Source organism: Heterodontus francisci, chromosome 43 (assembly GCF_036365525.1).
Source record: "Heterodontus francisci isolate sHetFra1 chromosome 43, sHetFra1.hap1, whole genome shotgun sequence".
Taxonomy (NCBI): Eukaryota; Metazoa; Chordata; class Chondrichthyes; order Heterodontiformes; family Heterodontidae; genus Heterodontus; species Heterodontus francisci.
In genome coordinates this window covers 24,556,589-24,572,374 of record NC_090413.1, presented here as the reverse complement: position 1 = coordinate 24,572,374, position 15,786 = coordinate 24,556,589, and the positions used below count along the sequence as shown (strand labels likewise).

Sequence of the window (15,786 nt, the reverse complement as noted above, 5' to 3'; positions counted from 1 at the left end):
TTAGACACATATATGGCATATTGGGTGAGGTAATGGAGGGCAGCTGGCACAGCGGAACTGAACCCCAGCTCGGCTCGCAACCTCGGGGCAGAAGTGGATAAAACCCGTTTGTATTTTTTTTTATATAGATATAGAACTGGAAATGAAGGGTTAATTTTCTGCCTTGCTTTGCTCTCACAGCGAAGCTTTAGATAAAATGAAAGACGTTTATCAGCGGAACCCGCAGATGGGTGACCCAAACAGCCTTGAGCCCAGAATGACAGAGACTAACCAGCAGATCGACCGACTACGTCATGAGGTTCAGAAGTATGAGGTAAGTTAATAACGTGGTTTACTGTGTTGGGGTGTCTGGAGGGGTGGGAGAGAGTTATAAGCTTGGATTGACAGTGATAAAGAAATGTCAACTGCAATATTTAAGACTTGGCTGGCGTACGATGCTATTGATGATTAAGAGGTTGGGGCTATTGATACTTCCTTAGATAAAGGACACAAAACTAACCCTCAAAGTAGCCCTGAAAGAATTGGTCCATTGTCCACTGGGCGACACAGTGGCGCAGTGGTTAGCACCGCAGCCTCACAGCTCCAGCAACCCGGGTTCAATTCTGGGTACTGCCTGTGCGGAGTTTGCAAGTTCTCCCTGTGACCATGTGGGTTTTCGCCGGGTGCTCCGGTTTCCTCCCACAGCCAAAGACTTGCAGGTCGATAGGTAAATTGGCCATTGTAAATTGCCCCTAGTATAGGTAGGTGGTGGGGGAAGTGTGGGGATGTGATGGGGAATATGGGATTAATGTAGGATTGGTATAAAATGGGTGGTTGATGGTCGGCACAGACTCAGTGGGCCGAAGGGCCTGTTTCAGTGCTGTATCTCTAAATCAAAAATAAATAAATAAAAATAAAATCCAGTTTTCCAGCTGATCTCAGGAGTTCCTATTCTCAGTTACACAAAGCAGCAGCTCTTCACATGAAAGATGACTAGAGTGGCATTGGCACAAACCTGTCTTACTCAACTCCGCAGATGGGGAATTGAGAGGGAGGGAAAACTGCGGCGGATGAGAGAAAAATTTAATTCCAAGTTGGATGTAAAAGGTACTGCACAATGAATCTTTGGTTTATTTCCAAGTCCTGGCTGACCGACGCAGAAGGGAAACTGGTTTCACGAAGTGACAGCAGTGTGCAATACACCACCCACTGTGATCGTTCTCCCTCCTTGAATAACAATGGGTCACATGATAAAGAAAGGTAAGTCAACTCCTTAGCTAATTTTCCAGATTGCCCCTCTTTTCATTGGCAACACCAGTCATTTATTTTAAACCTTGTACTTGTCAAGGCGAGTGAATGGGATGTGTCTCCACCCAGTGTTGCTGTAAACCGATATCCGGTCAGGCTCGCCATCTAACCAAACTCTCTTAAATAATGCTAAAACCATTCTGCCCAGTAATGCAGCTCAATTCCTAGCCAGGTAAAGTGCTCCCACTGCCAATGAGTTCGATTTGGATTCAGGAATGTTGGAACTAATCTTGATTTGTTGGGATGATTAACCTTAAACTTGTGTTGCACAATCTCCCCAAAAGGCTTGTAGAGAATGGCGATTGCTGAATGACTTGGGTTTTTACAACCTGTCTTTAAAATTGTGTTTCAAATTGTATTTTTAGATTTCCATTCAGATTACGAGGTAGCCTCTATACATTTTAATTTCACAGTGCTTGTGGAAGGAAAATATTGGCTTTCTGAATGATGTCAGTAAAAAGAAAGGTTTGCATTTCTATAGCACCTTTCACAACCTCAGGATGTCCCAAAGCACTTTACAAGCAAATAAGTGTAGGGAACATGGCAGCCAATTTGCACACAGCAAGATCCCACAAACAGCAATGAGATAATGACCAGATAATCTTTTTTTTTTAGTGATGTTGGTTGAGGGTTGAATATTGGCCAGGACACTGAGGATAACTCCCCTGCTCCTCTTCAAAATAGTCCCATGAAATCTTTTAGGTCCACCCTAGAGGGCAGACAGAGCCTCATTTTAACACCTCGCCTGAACGGAGGCATCTTCGGCAGTGCAGCACACCCTCAGTACTGCACTGGGGTGTCAGGTTAGATTTTTGTTCTCGTGTCTCTGGAGTGGAACTTGAACCCACAATCTTCTGACTCAGACAAGAGAGCTATGCACTGAGATGTGGCTGAAAGCAAGGAATCTAATTCAGAATTGGTTTGAAATGATGGTGACTATTTTTTTTCTTCTTTAAACCAGCCCGGACACAACTTATTCTGATGATAGTGGCCAGGAACCATTGCCGCAGCCTTCTGTCCTCCCGGAGTTTGATGACTTTGAGGATGACCTTGTTAATCCAATAGGAAACGCAACTGCTCTGTATCCGTTTGATGGTAAGATGGGTGACCTTACTGAAAGCCTAGACAAGTTTTAGAATATAAAGATGCTTGGAAACAGACACTGGAGCCTTGTCCTTGTACAAAATTTGCTCCCATGGGGTCACATCAGCATGTTATCCCTTCTGCTATTAAACGTCTATCCTAAGTGAGATTTAAGATTTAAAATAACGGGCGGCACAGTGGTTAGCACTGCAGCCTCACAGCTCCAGTGACCCGGGTTCAATTCTGGGTACTGCCTGTGCGGAGTTTGCAAACCGCGTGGGTTTTCGCCGGGTGCTCCAGTTTCCTCCCACAGCCAAAGACTTGCAGGTTGGTAGGTAAATTGGCCTTTGTAAATTGCCCCTAGTATAGGTAGGTGGTAGGGGAATATAGGGACAGGTGAGGATGTGGTAGGAATATGGGATTAGTGTAGGATTAGTATAAATGGGTGGTTGATGGTCGGCACAGACTCGGTGGGCTGAAGGGCCTGTTTCAGTGCTGTATCTCTAAAATAAAAATAATTTTTAAAAATTTTAAAAATAAAATAAATAAAAAGTATGAAGAAAAGAAAGACTTGCATTTGTGTTGCTCTATTCATGACCACCAGATGTCTCAAAGCACTTTACAGCCAATGAGGTGCTTTTTTGAAGTGTAGTGATTGTTGTAATGTAGGAAACGTGGCAGCTAATTTGCATACAGCAAGATCCCACAAACAGCAATGCGATAGTGGCCAGATAATCTGATTTAGTGATGTTGATTGAGGGATAAGTATTGGCCAGGACACCGGGGAGAACTATTGTGCCATGGAATCTTTTAACATTCACCTGAGCAAGACAGATGGGCTTTCTCTGAAAGGTGGCACCTCTGACAGTGTAGCACTCTAGCTTGGATTTTGTGTTCTAGTCTCTGGGACTTGAACCCACAACCACCTGACTCGGCCCCCCCACCCCCCCCCCCCCCAACAAACCACCTCCACCACCATCTCATTATCTGTCAATAATGGTTGAACTGAGAGTGCCAAAACGAGGACTTGGACCTCAATACGATCAGCTCCTGAATACGTGGACCTGCATATTGAAGGACTGTGCGGACTAAACGATGGGTTAACAATCTGGTCATGGTTTGTTCCTTGCAGGCAACAGTGAAGGCACCATTCCAATGGCAGAAGGAGAAGTGCTGCACCTGATTGAGGAGGACAAGGGCGATGGGTGGACCCGGGTCAGGCGGAGTGATGGGGAGGAAGGCTACGTACCCACGTCCTACGTGAAGATTACCCTCAACAGAAAGTGAGCCAGGAGCTGCCAGCAGCCACAGGACATTTATCCTCTGGTTCAGGGTACCTGGTTTTCCTCCTTTGAACCAGCATGGAGCAGACGGAGCGTTCTATGGGACGGATAGCTCCGTGGAAAAGTGGGAGAGGGACGAGGGTTAACCGACCTTTACTGGTATTCACATTGGAAAAAACCTGAGAGTCACTTAGTTGCATTTGTAATACCTTCAACACATAATTAGGACAGCATCTATGATCTTTCAATTCACTGTAGGAAGACTCTTTGCCCAGTTGCATTTCGTGCTGGTAAATACTGCTCTAATGTACATATTGTGTAGTAAGAATTGTATTTAGGGGTGAGCTCCCAACTTTTAATTGCTGATCACCGGTGCCATCTTTTATATAGATATTTTACATAGAATATATGTTTCTTTTATGCACATTTATGGAATCATTTTGGGCGAAGAGGGCGACAGAACAGAACCCGCCCTGGGGTCTGATTATAGGGCATGAACCAGATGATACTGGCAGGGCAAGAAAACTAGGTCTCCAAAGCATCTCGTTGCTTTACATTGATGTCATGGCATTGTTTGAAGTGTATGAAAAGCCTGCGAGGATTGGACTGCCTGTTTTGAAAGCAATCAGACATTGAGTCACAGCAAAGCCCAGCCTCGCCGTGGAACTGGCTGTGGCCCCGGAGAATGATTGAACTGGTGGAAGTCGACACTAAGATGATGCTTGCCCTTGAGTTTAGGGAATAGACGATGGGTGCTTAAAATGGCTAGGTGCTGGGGAGCAAAGGTCCCTGCACAGTGCAGCAACAGTCCAGATGGTACTCGCAGCCCGTTCAGCCTTGTGGAATTTTTAATGAATCGGAAAGCAAGTATTGGAGTGCCTCTGGAAATTTAAATAAAACAGGCAGACGGAAATCCCTGTTTAGATGTGCATACCTGTTCATACTTTTATCATATAGCGTCAACTTGAATCTTTGCCAAATTTATTGGTGTTTTAAGTGTAAATTATTTTTTTCAAAAATTGAATGAGTTCCGTCAGGAATCGGATGTGAGCTAAGCGTTGCAGGGGGGACTCTTCATGTGCTGATGCTAATCTGGAGAGTCCTGACTCGAACAATCATGGTCTTTTGTGGTGTCTGGTGAGCTGTCCAGAATGTAGCCTATCTGTTGTATCACGGTGCAAAAACAATATGATGATGCAGCATTTGTGATTGCCGTATACCTATAATGAACTTCACATTACAATAGGACAGTAACATGGATGTTTTCCCACGTGGTTTTAATCCTGTAATAAAATACTATTCCAACCATGTCTACCACCTTTTCCTTGTAAATACACAATAGTTTGTGTAGAAGTTATTCAGACGCAGTGACTGCCAACAGCGTGAATCTCGTCAATCTTTTAGGCAGGCACAGAGCAGAGGATTGGAGGAAGAGACATTCTGGAATGAGAGGTGTGCCTAGGAGTAGGTTACTTGTCCAGATTCTTGCCTGGGATATGATGAGGAGCACCCCCTCTTTAGTGTATTCCATGTTTCTCAAACTGACAGTTACTGAACTTTGCATATCACCTTTCAATTTCTGTCTTTGACTGGGTTACTTTCCGAAACCTAGCCCAGGTCACCAGCGTTCACCTGCAAGCAACAAATAGGCTGTTTGATAGTGGGACTCGCCATTACAGCCCAGCCCCCAGTCCTTTCCTCACCCGATGTGCACACATCAGCGGATGGCAGTTGGGAGCAGGGGTCCCGAGGCTAATCCCAAGTGCCCCAGCTGTGATCAGTGCAACAGTCCAATTTAGGAATTAAGCATTTCTATTCATAGAGAGGAAGGACTGTTTGAAGTTGACGGATTGGGGTTTTGTTTTGGTGAACTGTTAAGACTATTTAATCATGCTTGGAACCATCCTGTACCCTGGCTCCAGTGAGCCTCCCATGTTCTATGGAGATTAATTACCGCTTGCATCTATATGGGTGTCTTTAACATAGAAGCAGAAAAGAAGCAGCAGCAACAGATGCTGAGTCTTTGAGAGGGAAGTTAAGAGGCATAACAAGAATGTGTGGTCAAAGTGGTGAGACTTGAGAAGGATTTTAAAGGAGGGACAAGGGTTTGGGAAGAAGAACTTTCTTGAGTCAGGCTGCAGAGCTGGTCTGTGCCGCTACTGATTTTAACATAAACTACAAACTGGAGGCGCATTGAGGCAGCAGATGGAGTATTTATTGGCATTGCTGAGGTGCGACAGTGCTCATCATCCTCTGCTCACTGTGGTTCTAACCTGCGAGGAAGGCCCACAGAAAGTCCAGGCTCCTCCCCGCAGAGTTGGAAGGGAGCCTTCGCTTAGGGTGCTGGTTTCAACATAGCATCGGCAGTGCTCCCGCGTCAGGGCAGCTCACCTACATTCTTGACTGGTCAGCACAGGAGAAACCAGAGGAAAGTAGGGGATCAATAAACTTTAAAATATGAGGGGAACTGCGTTTAATTTTTTTTTTTAAAAGACCATTTCTTGAAAGTGTAACAGAACAGCATTGTTTATTACGCACTCTGGTGAGAATTGTCGCTCTGGGTGGGGTGGTTTCATCCTTCCGTCAATTGGATTATGTTTTCCTGGTATAAGTTACACATACAAATCTGTCATTTGTAACGTGTGCTCTCAGGCTTTCCCAGTGGGTCAAATCAGCATCTGAAAGAATGAATTGTCCTGGCCACTCTAGTGAGACTGTGAGTGTGTCCTTCAGGAAGTCTCTTACAGTATGGCTAAACAGATTAATTATTCTTACTCTTCCCTCCCGTTGTCACGATGTGGTATATATAAAGATGGAGGAGATCCCTGGTCTGTGCTGAGTCAGCTGATGTGATCGGCTTTGTGACCCCAAGCTAAGCAAAGGAAAGATCAACCGGGACCCCCTTTTTTCCCCCCCCCTCCCACCCCTCCTCGTGGATCACTATTGGGTGACCCCGGTGGAGCATAGGAACAGGAGGAGGCCATTCAGTGAGATCATGGCTGACCATGATCGAACTCCATATATAGCTCACCTTTGGTTAACCAAGTTTCTTCAATCTCATATTTAAAATAGCAAATTAAAATTAACTAGCAGCAACTGTTGCTTGTGGAACAGAGTTTCAAACTTCTACCACAGTTCACATGTAGAAGCGTTGCCTAACTTCACTCCTGATGGGCCTGCTTCTAACTTTCAGGCAATGCCCCCTGGTCCTCGACTCCCTACCTAACCAGTGGGAATAGCATCTCTCGATCCACACTCAGTTCCCCATAATTAATATCTTGGAAAGTGAAATCAGCATGCACGTCAGGTGAGGGTCAGGGGTGGCACAGTGGTTAGCACCGCTGCCTCACAGCTCCAGCGACCCGGGTTCAATTCTGGGTACTGCCTGCGTGGAGTTCGCAAGTTCTCCCTGTGTCTGCGTGGGTTTCCTCCGGGTGCTCCGGTTTCCTCCCACATGCCAAAGACTTGCAGGTTGATAGGTTAATTGGCCATTATAAATTGCCCCTAGTATAGGTAGGTGATGGGGACAGGTGGGGATGTGGGAGGAAAAATGGAATTAGTGTAGGATTAGGATAAATGGGTGGTTGATGGTCGGCACAGACTCGGTGGGCCGAAGGGCCTGTTTCAGTGCTGTATCTCTAAACTAAACTAAGGGTTCAGCTGTGATATCCTCCAGTCAGGCAGTGTTTTAAGCACACTCTGATCGGGCCCGTGGGTGGACAATCCCAACTTAGACAAGGAGGGACAGACATTCCCTTAAAACAAGGCTCTTCGGCGGTTGTGATTTTCATCCCGTTGTCTGGTGCTGTGCGGATGCCATTAAACACTTGCTCTTGCATCAGCTTACGGCCCTTTTGTACATGCCAAAAGATGGCTGCATTTCTTTCATTGGTCACCCGGTGGCTCTTTAACATTTCCATCAACAGCGTCCAATTCCTCTTGTTGGTAAAACATCTCTCTTCATAAGACCCACAAATGTTTAATATTCTACCTTGGAAGCGCTGAGTAAAATGACTAGTAGAGTGCTCACAACTAAATATATGTGTAGGATCGTAAAGTATATTAATCCTGCTTTAATTGCAACGGTTATATCGTGGTCTTTTAGCCTGGGAAATGTTGAATTGATTTTGTTTCATGGCCAATTAATGCAGTGATTCTGAAATGGTTGTAGATTTTATCTTTAGTTCGGTTGCTAACCCCATGTTTGTCTCATTAAAAAGAGGGAAACGAGAATGCTAGTGTCTGCAGCTGGGTTAATGAGTTACCATCCTATTTATATTTACCTTTAAAGTTTGCAAATTAATTTTCATTAATATTTCAACCACCTACTGTTTCATTTTTAACCTTTTATCTGATGGAACATTTTAAGGACTATTTTGCTTAACCCCGTTATCCAGCTCCCCAATAATCAATCTTTCTTTGCTTACTGGCAGCTGGACCACAAGTGATTGAGGACTCGACATTTTTGCTTTCAGTTGATCATTGTGGTCATTCTATCCAACAAAAGAATTTTTGGTAAGTGCCGTTAAAGGCACATCATTTTTTTTTCTAAATGAGCTAACTGGTCTGTTTACTGTGATAACTCACTGCAACGGCAGGATAAAGCTTCAATTTTCTCTGAAGATCTGGGAGGAGAACTTCCCAATGTTTTATACATCGCAGGATGGATTCGGAGGAATGCTGTTTGTGGGATTTTTTTTTTTAATTCACTCAGTATGTGGGCGTCACTGGAAAGGCTAGCATTTATTGCCCATCCCTAATTGCCCTTGAGGAGGTGGTGGTGAGCCGCTGCCTTGAATAAACGGAATGGCTCGCTAGGCCATTTCAGAGGGCAGTAAACCATATTGCTATGGGTCTGGAGTCACAAATAGCCCAGACCGGGTAAGGACGGTAGATTTCCTTCGCATAAAGTGAACCAGCCGGGTTTTTAATGACAGTCCAGTAGTTTCATGGGCACCATGACTCAGACTAGCTTTTTATTCCGGATTCATTTAAGTTCCTCAGCTGCCATTGTGGGATTTGAACTCATGTCTCCAAATCGTTAGTCCAGACCTCCGGATTACTAATCATACTAGAGATTGTTACTATCTCATCTGCAGATTGTACATTGTGGCAGTTCTGCTTTGTGAGGTTCCCAGGCCAAACATGCCACTTAACAAAAGATAACACTTTTTAAAAAAAAAAATTAAAAAAATCATTGGGATAACATTTTATGTAACATCGTAGTAACATAACGACCATGATGGTGTACCTACTATTTGCAAAATAGCTCTCGAATAGCAGCAGTCACTGTGCTCATATATTTAAGACTTGAGCATTTTGGGATGCTTCTGGGAGAGACAATAAATTATAAATCAAAGACTCCTTTTTACAAAATGAGCACATCACTATAAACTTTCCTGAGAATCTAGGAACTTAGGAACAGGTGTAGGCTATTCAACCCCTCAAGCATGCTGTTCCATTCAATAAGAGCATCACTGATCTGTAAATTCATTTATCCATGATGATTTAATACCTCTTGATACCCAGGCATAACAAAAATATATAAATTTGTTTTAAAATTTTCAATTGACCCCCAGCCGCAACAACTTTTTTTGTGGGGTGGGGGGGAGGGAGTGGTGGGGGGCAGAGAATTCTTTTAATTTCCACTACCTTTTGTGTGAAAATCGCTTCCCGGCATCACCTCGGAATGGCCTAGTTTGAATTTTAAAATTTTAATTTTAACTTCAATCTCTGATGGCCCTTTTCAGGTTTTTCCCCTGGCTTTACACTGGCTGGTGTCATAGCTTAGCAATCTTACCTTTCACTTCTGGGTCCTGTGTTCAGATTCAGCTCAGACCAATGGCTGTGGGGCAGTCCCAATACAGCTCCCAGTAACTTGGCACCAATCAGCGTTCTGACACAGAGCTAAAACCTATGTCCACATCTCTAATGTCAGGCAGGGAGAACCAGCATGGAAACACTGGTCTCCTGGATTCCAAGCTAAACAAGTGACAGGGTAACATTCCCTCCACTATATCTGTTCCCCATGAGCCTGAAATAGAGATATTGGTCCATGTCAATCAAAGATTCATTGAGGTCAAGGATTGCCAGGGGAGCTTTGACCCTATTTCATCACAAAAATAGAAGTGCCGATACAATATTCGGCACTAAAAAAGTTTGCAGTGTTATTAGTCACAGAATGTGAATGGAGATTTGCCAGTTGCCTCCCAGCAGGACCCCCCGTGAATCTGCAGGATGGATCGTTTCACAATTTGAAACCAATTGATGTTTTCAGTCTGTACTGTGCATGGTGCAATGTATGTGTGGTGATTAAGATTCAAAATATTCTCTCTACTCCTCAGGATATGTTGGATGCTATTTCAGTCTGATGTGTTAATGTTGCCTACTTTTTATATCTAACCTTTTGCAAATAAAAAAAAACCGGAAACCTCAGCTATTTAACAGTGGCTATCTCACTTTTATAGCTTTATTTTCTTAACATTTCTGTTCCTCCCGTTTGACAGAACATCCCTAGCCAAGAGCAGGCAGTCAAACCTCTGCTAATGTTGCTCGATAAGTAGTTGTTAAAAGAAATGGGTAAACCCCCCATTAGATGGCACTTTCCTCCAAATGGTATGGCTGCCACTGGGACTCACTGTACAGGGATTCCTAGGCACAATCTGGCCCTGATGATCGGTGCACCAACATTAATCACTATTGTGCTTATGGAATGATTTGATTTTGCCAGACGTAAAATATCTTGGTCCCTTGTTTAATGAGTGGTCCATTGAGGTCTTGATTGAAAGCTAACAACGAGGGTTTAACAAGATATTTGTTGGTGCCATCACACCTCAACACCAGCTCAATCTTGGCTGACTGACGCACGCTTCTGCCAGGCAATCGAGTGCAGCGACCCTGGATGATTTTCCAATCCTTGCCCAAGTCAGAGTATGGAGACTAATCATAGCAATCTAATTCCTAATCTGGGTAAAAGTTGGCACAGATCTGGAGTCAGTCCTGGATGCTTTCTTTGTGTAGGGCTCAGCTGCTTAGTAACTAAACTTGTGCCATTGGAGGAATATGAAATCCACTTTTTTTTAAATAATTGAATACTGTCGCTCGGGACTGTATGGAGTTAACTGGTTTCAGACTAAGGTGGGGGAGGGAGGATGGGAGTGGGGTATGTACTTCAACTCTTCAGTATCTTAGGCTACAGAGGGGAAGATGACCAGCCAAACTTCCTAATGACCTTTGTTGAAAGTGGATCTGAGGTGAGGGTTGGGTCTGGCCTGTCTCTGCTCCCATGTGGGAACTCAGACATGCTACCATAGGTCAGTGAGTCATGGTCCTGGACAATTCAGTGTCTACAAGTTAGCAATCGGCGGATAATGGGGAAATTTAAATCCTCAGCTGGTAAGTTTTAGGGAATTGTGACTCCCTCTTAGTGGCTCAGTGTTTGAGGTACCATAGGTTATAACAAATTCAAGCCCTGAACCATGTTTCTGGCTGTTCTCGAACAGCTTTCAGGGCAATGCCCACAGAACCATCGGCCAGTGTAAGTGATGCGGTAAGGGGAGACCGCAATAAATAAACTTAAATTAAAAGAGATGGTGGCAGTGTTAAATTATTTTTTAACACTCTTATACAGAATGTAAAGCACAGAAATAGGCCATTCAGCCCAACTGGTCCATGCTGATATTTATGCTGCACAGGAGCCTCCTCCTTCATCTTACCCTATCAACATATCCTTCCATTCCTTTTCCCCTTAAATGCTGTGGCTACAAGAGCAGGTCAGAGGCTGGGAATTCTGTGGTGAGCAACTCCCCTCCAGCCTGTCCACCATCTACAAGGTGCAAGTCAGGAGTGTGATGGACTTGCCTGGATGCATATAGCTCCAAAACTCAAGAAACCCGACACCACCCAGGACAAAGCAGCCCACTTGATCGGCACCCCATTCACCACCTTCAACATTCACACGCACAGGGGCAGCAGTGTGTACCATCTACAAGATGCACTGCAGCAATGCACCAAGGCTCCTTAGACAGCACCTTCCAAACCTGCAACCTCTGCCAACTAGAAGGACAAGGGCAGCAGATGCATGGGAACACCACCTGCAGGTTCCCCACCAAGTCACACACCATCCTGACTTGGAACTATATCGCCGTTCCTTCGCTCTTGCTGGGTCCAAATTCTGGAACTCCCTCCCTAACAGCACTGTGGGTGTATCTACCCCACATGAACTGCAGTGGTTTGAGAAGGTAGCTCATCATCACCTTAGAGGGCAATTTTGATGGGCAATAAATGCTGGCCTAGCCAGCAACTCCCACACCCCTGAATGAATAGATACAAAAAAAAGGCATATATGCTATTCACCTCGAGCATTCCATATGGAAACAAGTTCCACATTCTAACTACTTTCTGGGTAAAGATGTTTCTTCTGAATTCTTATTGAATGTTGGTGACTTTCTTATTCATGATCCCTATTTTTGGACTCTCCTACAAATGGAAAGATTTTCTCTGTGTCTATCCTATTGAACTCTTTCATAATTTTAGCAATGTCCATTCGATCACCACCTCAGCCTTCTCTTTTCTAGGCAAAAGAGCCCCAGCCTATTCAATTTCTTCATGATGGGTTATATTCTATCCGTGGTGAACATTACCCATACAATGGGTCAGTGAGTGTAGCCAGTTAGTAACTGAGCAACCCAAACAAGGAAGGTTCCTGCTACAATCCCCAGCCTTCGGCTGCCAGAGCCCTAAGCTCCGGAACTCCCTCCCTGAATCTCTCTGCTTGTACCTCTCTGTCCTTTTAAGATGCTCCTTAAAACCTACTTCCTTGACTAATCTTTTCATCACCTGTGGTTCAGTGTCAATTTTTGCTTGACAACAATCCTGTGAAATGCTTCGATTTACTACATTAAAGATGCTATATAAATGCGAGTTGTTGTTGTCATTGCTGTTTATTCCAGTGGAAAGGGGAACCTGATTTTTGTCTGAAAGTTACAACCTTTAATAATCTTTTATTCTCAGAGAATCTTGTTGAGAAAATCAGTGTGCAGCATTGTATCTGTTCCCCACAGGGGCGGTGATGTGTTCCCTGCTTTCCTGCTCACTCCATTGTGGAATGTTTCCCAGTACAAATGCTCCCTGGTGAGGACATGTTACTGAAAGTAGTTGACTCTAACCTTCTAGTTGGAATTATGGAACCCACCTGGGGGCCATTAATGCTGGGAACAATGTGTGGCCTTATCTAACACTCTGGCCATGCTCTACTCTGAGAAGCTCCTTGGAGAAATGATAGAGTTGCTGTTCCAAAATAAAAACAGAAATCCATTTACAATTTATCACTTGGTTCCCAGGAATATGTGAACCTAGAAATGTCCTTACAATTTTTGCTCCTTGCCCAACCTTTCCTTCCTCCTCCTCCTCAGTAGAGATTGACTGTGGCGGACAGTTCCATGAGAAGTAATGGTCCACCAGTATCGACCTGCCCGTGGCCATTCTTGAGATGGCCGGCATTGAACGTACAAGAGGATACAGGATGGCCGGTGATTAGGGTGTCATTCCACAATTAGATAACCTTCTGACACTTGCTATCTAGATTACCACATGAAAAATCACCCCCGGGTGAGCTTCCCGAACTGTGGAACATTATCCTTGTATTCCTCAACTCCGTCAGGACAGGAAGGAAACAAAAGAAAGTTCTACGGTGAGCACACTGGTACAGATGACTTGCTCTGCAGGTTGAACATATTCATACTTGCTGATGCACAGTCATGTTTTTCATTTAGTCCATGTTCTGTGTTTTCTATACCAATGTTTGCACATGTGCTTATTGAAAGAGAAAAAGATTTGCGTTTATATAGCACCTTTCACGACCTCAGGATATCTCAAAGCGCTTTACAACTAAACAAGTACTTTTGAAATGTAGTCACTGTTGTATGTAGGAAATGCGACAGCCAAATTGCGCACAGCATTTCCACAAACAGCAATGCGATAATGACCAGATAATCTGACTTTTTACTGATGTTGGGTTGAGGGATAAATATTAACCAGAATACTGGGGAGAACTCCCCTGCTCCTCTTCAAAGGAGTGCCAGGGGAACTGTTACATCCAACTGAGAGGGCACACGGGGCTTTGGTTTAATATCTCTGACAGTGCAGCACTTCCTCAGTACTGAATTGGGAGTAAAAGCAAAATACTGCGGATGCTGGAAATCTGAAACAAAAACAAGAAATGCTGGATTCACTCAGCAGGTCTGGCAGCATCTGTGGAAAGAGAAGCAGAGTTAACGTTTCGGGTCAGTGACCCTTCTTCGGAATTCCGAAGAAGGGTCACTGACCCGAAACGTTAACTCTGCTTCTCTTTCCACTGAATTGGGAGTGTCAGCCCTGATTGTATGGTCAAGTCTCTAGATTAGGATCTTCTGACTGAGGCATGAGAATTAGAATTTTTTAGAATTAGAACATTACAGCGCAGTACAGGCCCTTCGGCCCTCGATGTTGCGCCGACCTGTGAAACCATCTGACCTACACTATTCCATTTTCATCCATATGTCTATCCAATGACCACTTAAATGCCCTTAAAGTTGGCGAGTCTACTACTTTGCAGGCAGGGCGTTCCACGCCCCTACTACTCTCTGAGTAAAGAAACTACCTCTGACATCTGTCCTATATCTATCACCCCTCAACTTAAAGCTATGTCCCCTCGTGTTTGCCATCACCATCCGAGGAAAACAACTCTCACTATCCACCCTATCTAACCCTCTGATTATCTTATATGTCTCTATTAAGTCACCTCTCCTCCTCCTTCTCTCCAACGAAAACGAGAATACTATCCTGAGCCACAGCTGACCTCCTCCGAGAAACCCTAGGTTTTTTAAGGAATAACATATCATTTATGAAACCATGCTGACTATTTTTATGGTGGCTGTGCTCTTATGATCATGAGCATCCCATAATGCGCTCTTGAACATTTTCCCAATAGCCGACGTTCGCTTAACTGGTGTATAATTCCTGTGTTCACATTACATTTCTTACAACAGTGACTACAATTCAAAAATACCTCATTGGCTCTAAAGCACTTTCAGACACCCTGAGGTTATGAAAGGCGCTTTCTAAATGCAAGTTCTTTTCTTTAAGAAGGTAAGAAAACTTAATACGGTGCTGTGTTGATCAAAAAGGAATATTTGAGAGGTAAATGCAAACATATAGCAAATCTGCTAGTCTTCTGGTACAGCTCCTGTGTTTATGAAGCCCCTTATATATAAACTGAAACGTTATTTCCTTTTTCATTTCCCTCATGATTCTAACATACTTTCCATCTGGTGCCTTGTAGTCATGAATTCTTTTGAGTTTCTTCCTAACACATGCTTTATTCTTGTCCACATATGTTATAGATTCCCAACACAATTTAACTGGATTTGAAATTTGGAATTAATTTCACACACCTGACATTTCCGGAGCCCCTGTAAATATTTCAAAACAATTTATCCCTCAAAGGACTGATCCAATCTTTGCTCTGTTTCCATCTTCCATAGCTGATTTTTGTTGTTGCATTCTTGTTGCTTAGGTCCACCCTTCCTATGGCCTCTTTTACGTCTTATGGGACCTCATTTTAATTATTTACAACTGAATTCATTTAAAATCATTGACAAATGATCCAGAGAGTTATCAGGATCTGGAATGCTCTACCTGAAAAGATGATCGTAGCTGATTCCATAAATAATTTTCAAAGGGAGTTGGACAGGTACTTGAGAACAAAGAACTTACAGGGTTATGGACACAAAGCAGGGAAGTGGGATGAAACACTACAACTCTTTCAAAGAGACAGCACAGACACAATGAGCTGAATGGCCTCCTTCTGATGTAAGTTTCTCAGACTCTATGAATTCTCTAGGAATCACAGGCCTTACGAGTATTTGTTTCCAGGTATCCTTAAAATAATAATTCTTGGCCTTTTTTTTACCTTTTGGTACCCAGCACATTGCTGAGGCAGTTGATGAGCTGTTCTTCACATGACATGTTCACATGGCCTGGTCCAATCTACACCTTCTCCTTTGTTATCTCTTGCCCCACCCCCACCTCACTTGCTTATAATCTGTGACTTTTCTTATATTTGTCAGTTCCGAAGAAGGGTCACTGACCCGAA

General features: G+C 43.8%; 1 protein-coding gene across 1 annotated transcript in view; it reads left to right on the top strand.

The window, feature by feature from the left end:
* Positions 1-5,077, top strand: part of LOC137355726 (cdc42-interacting protein 4 homolog) — a 95,905-nt gene extending 90,828 nt beyond the window's left edge. Inside the window, exons 11-14 of the mRNA XM_068021191.1 lie at positions 181-313; positions 1,121-1,239; positions 2,249-2,382; positions 3,503-5,077. Coding sequence (XP_067877292.1) covers positions 181-313; positions 1,121-1,239; positions 2,249-2,382; positions 3,503-3,657 — 541 coding nt within the window. The 3' untranslated portion in view covers positions 3,658-5,077. The remainder of the gene's footprint in view (positions 1-180; positions 314-1,120; positions 1,240-2,248; positions 2,383-3,502) is intronic.
* The last annotated feature ends 10,709 nt before the right edge of the window (positions 5,078-15,786 follow it).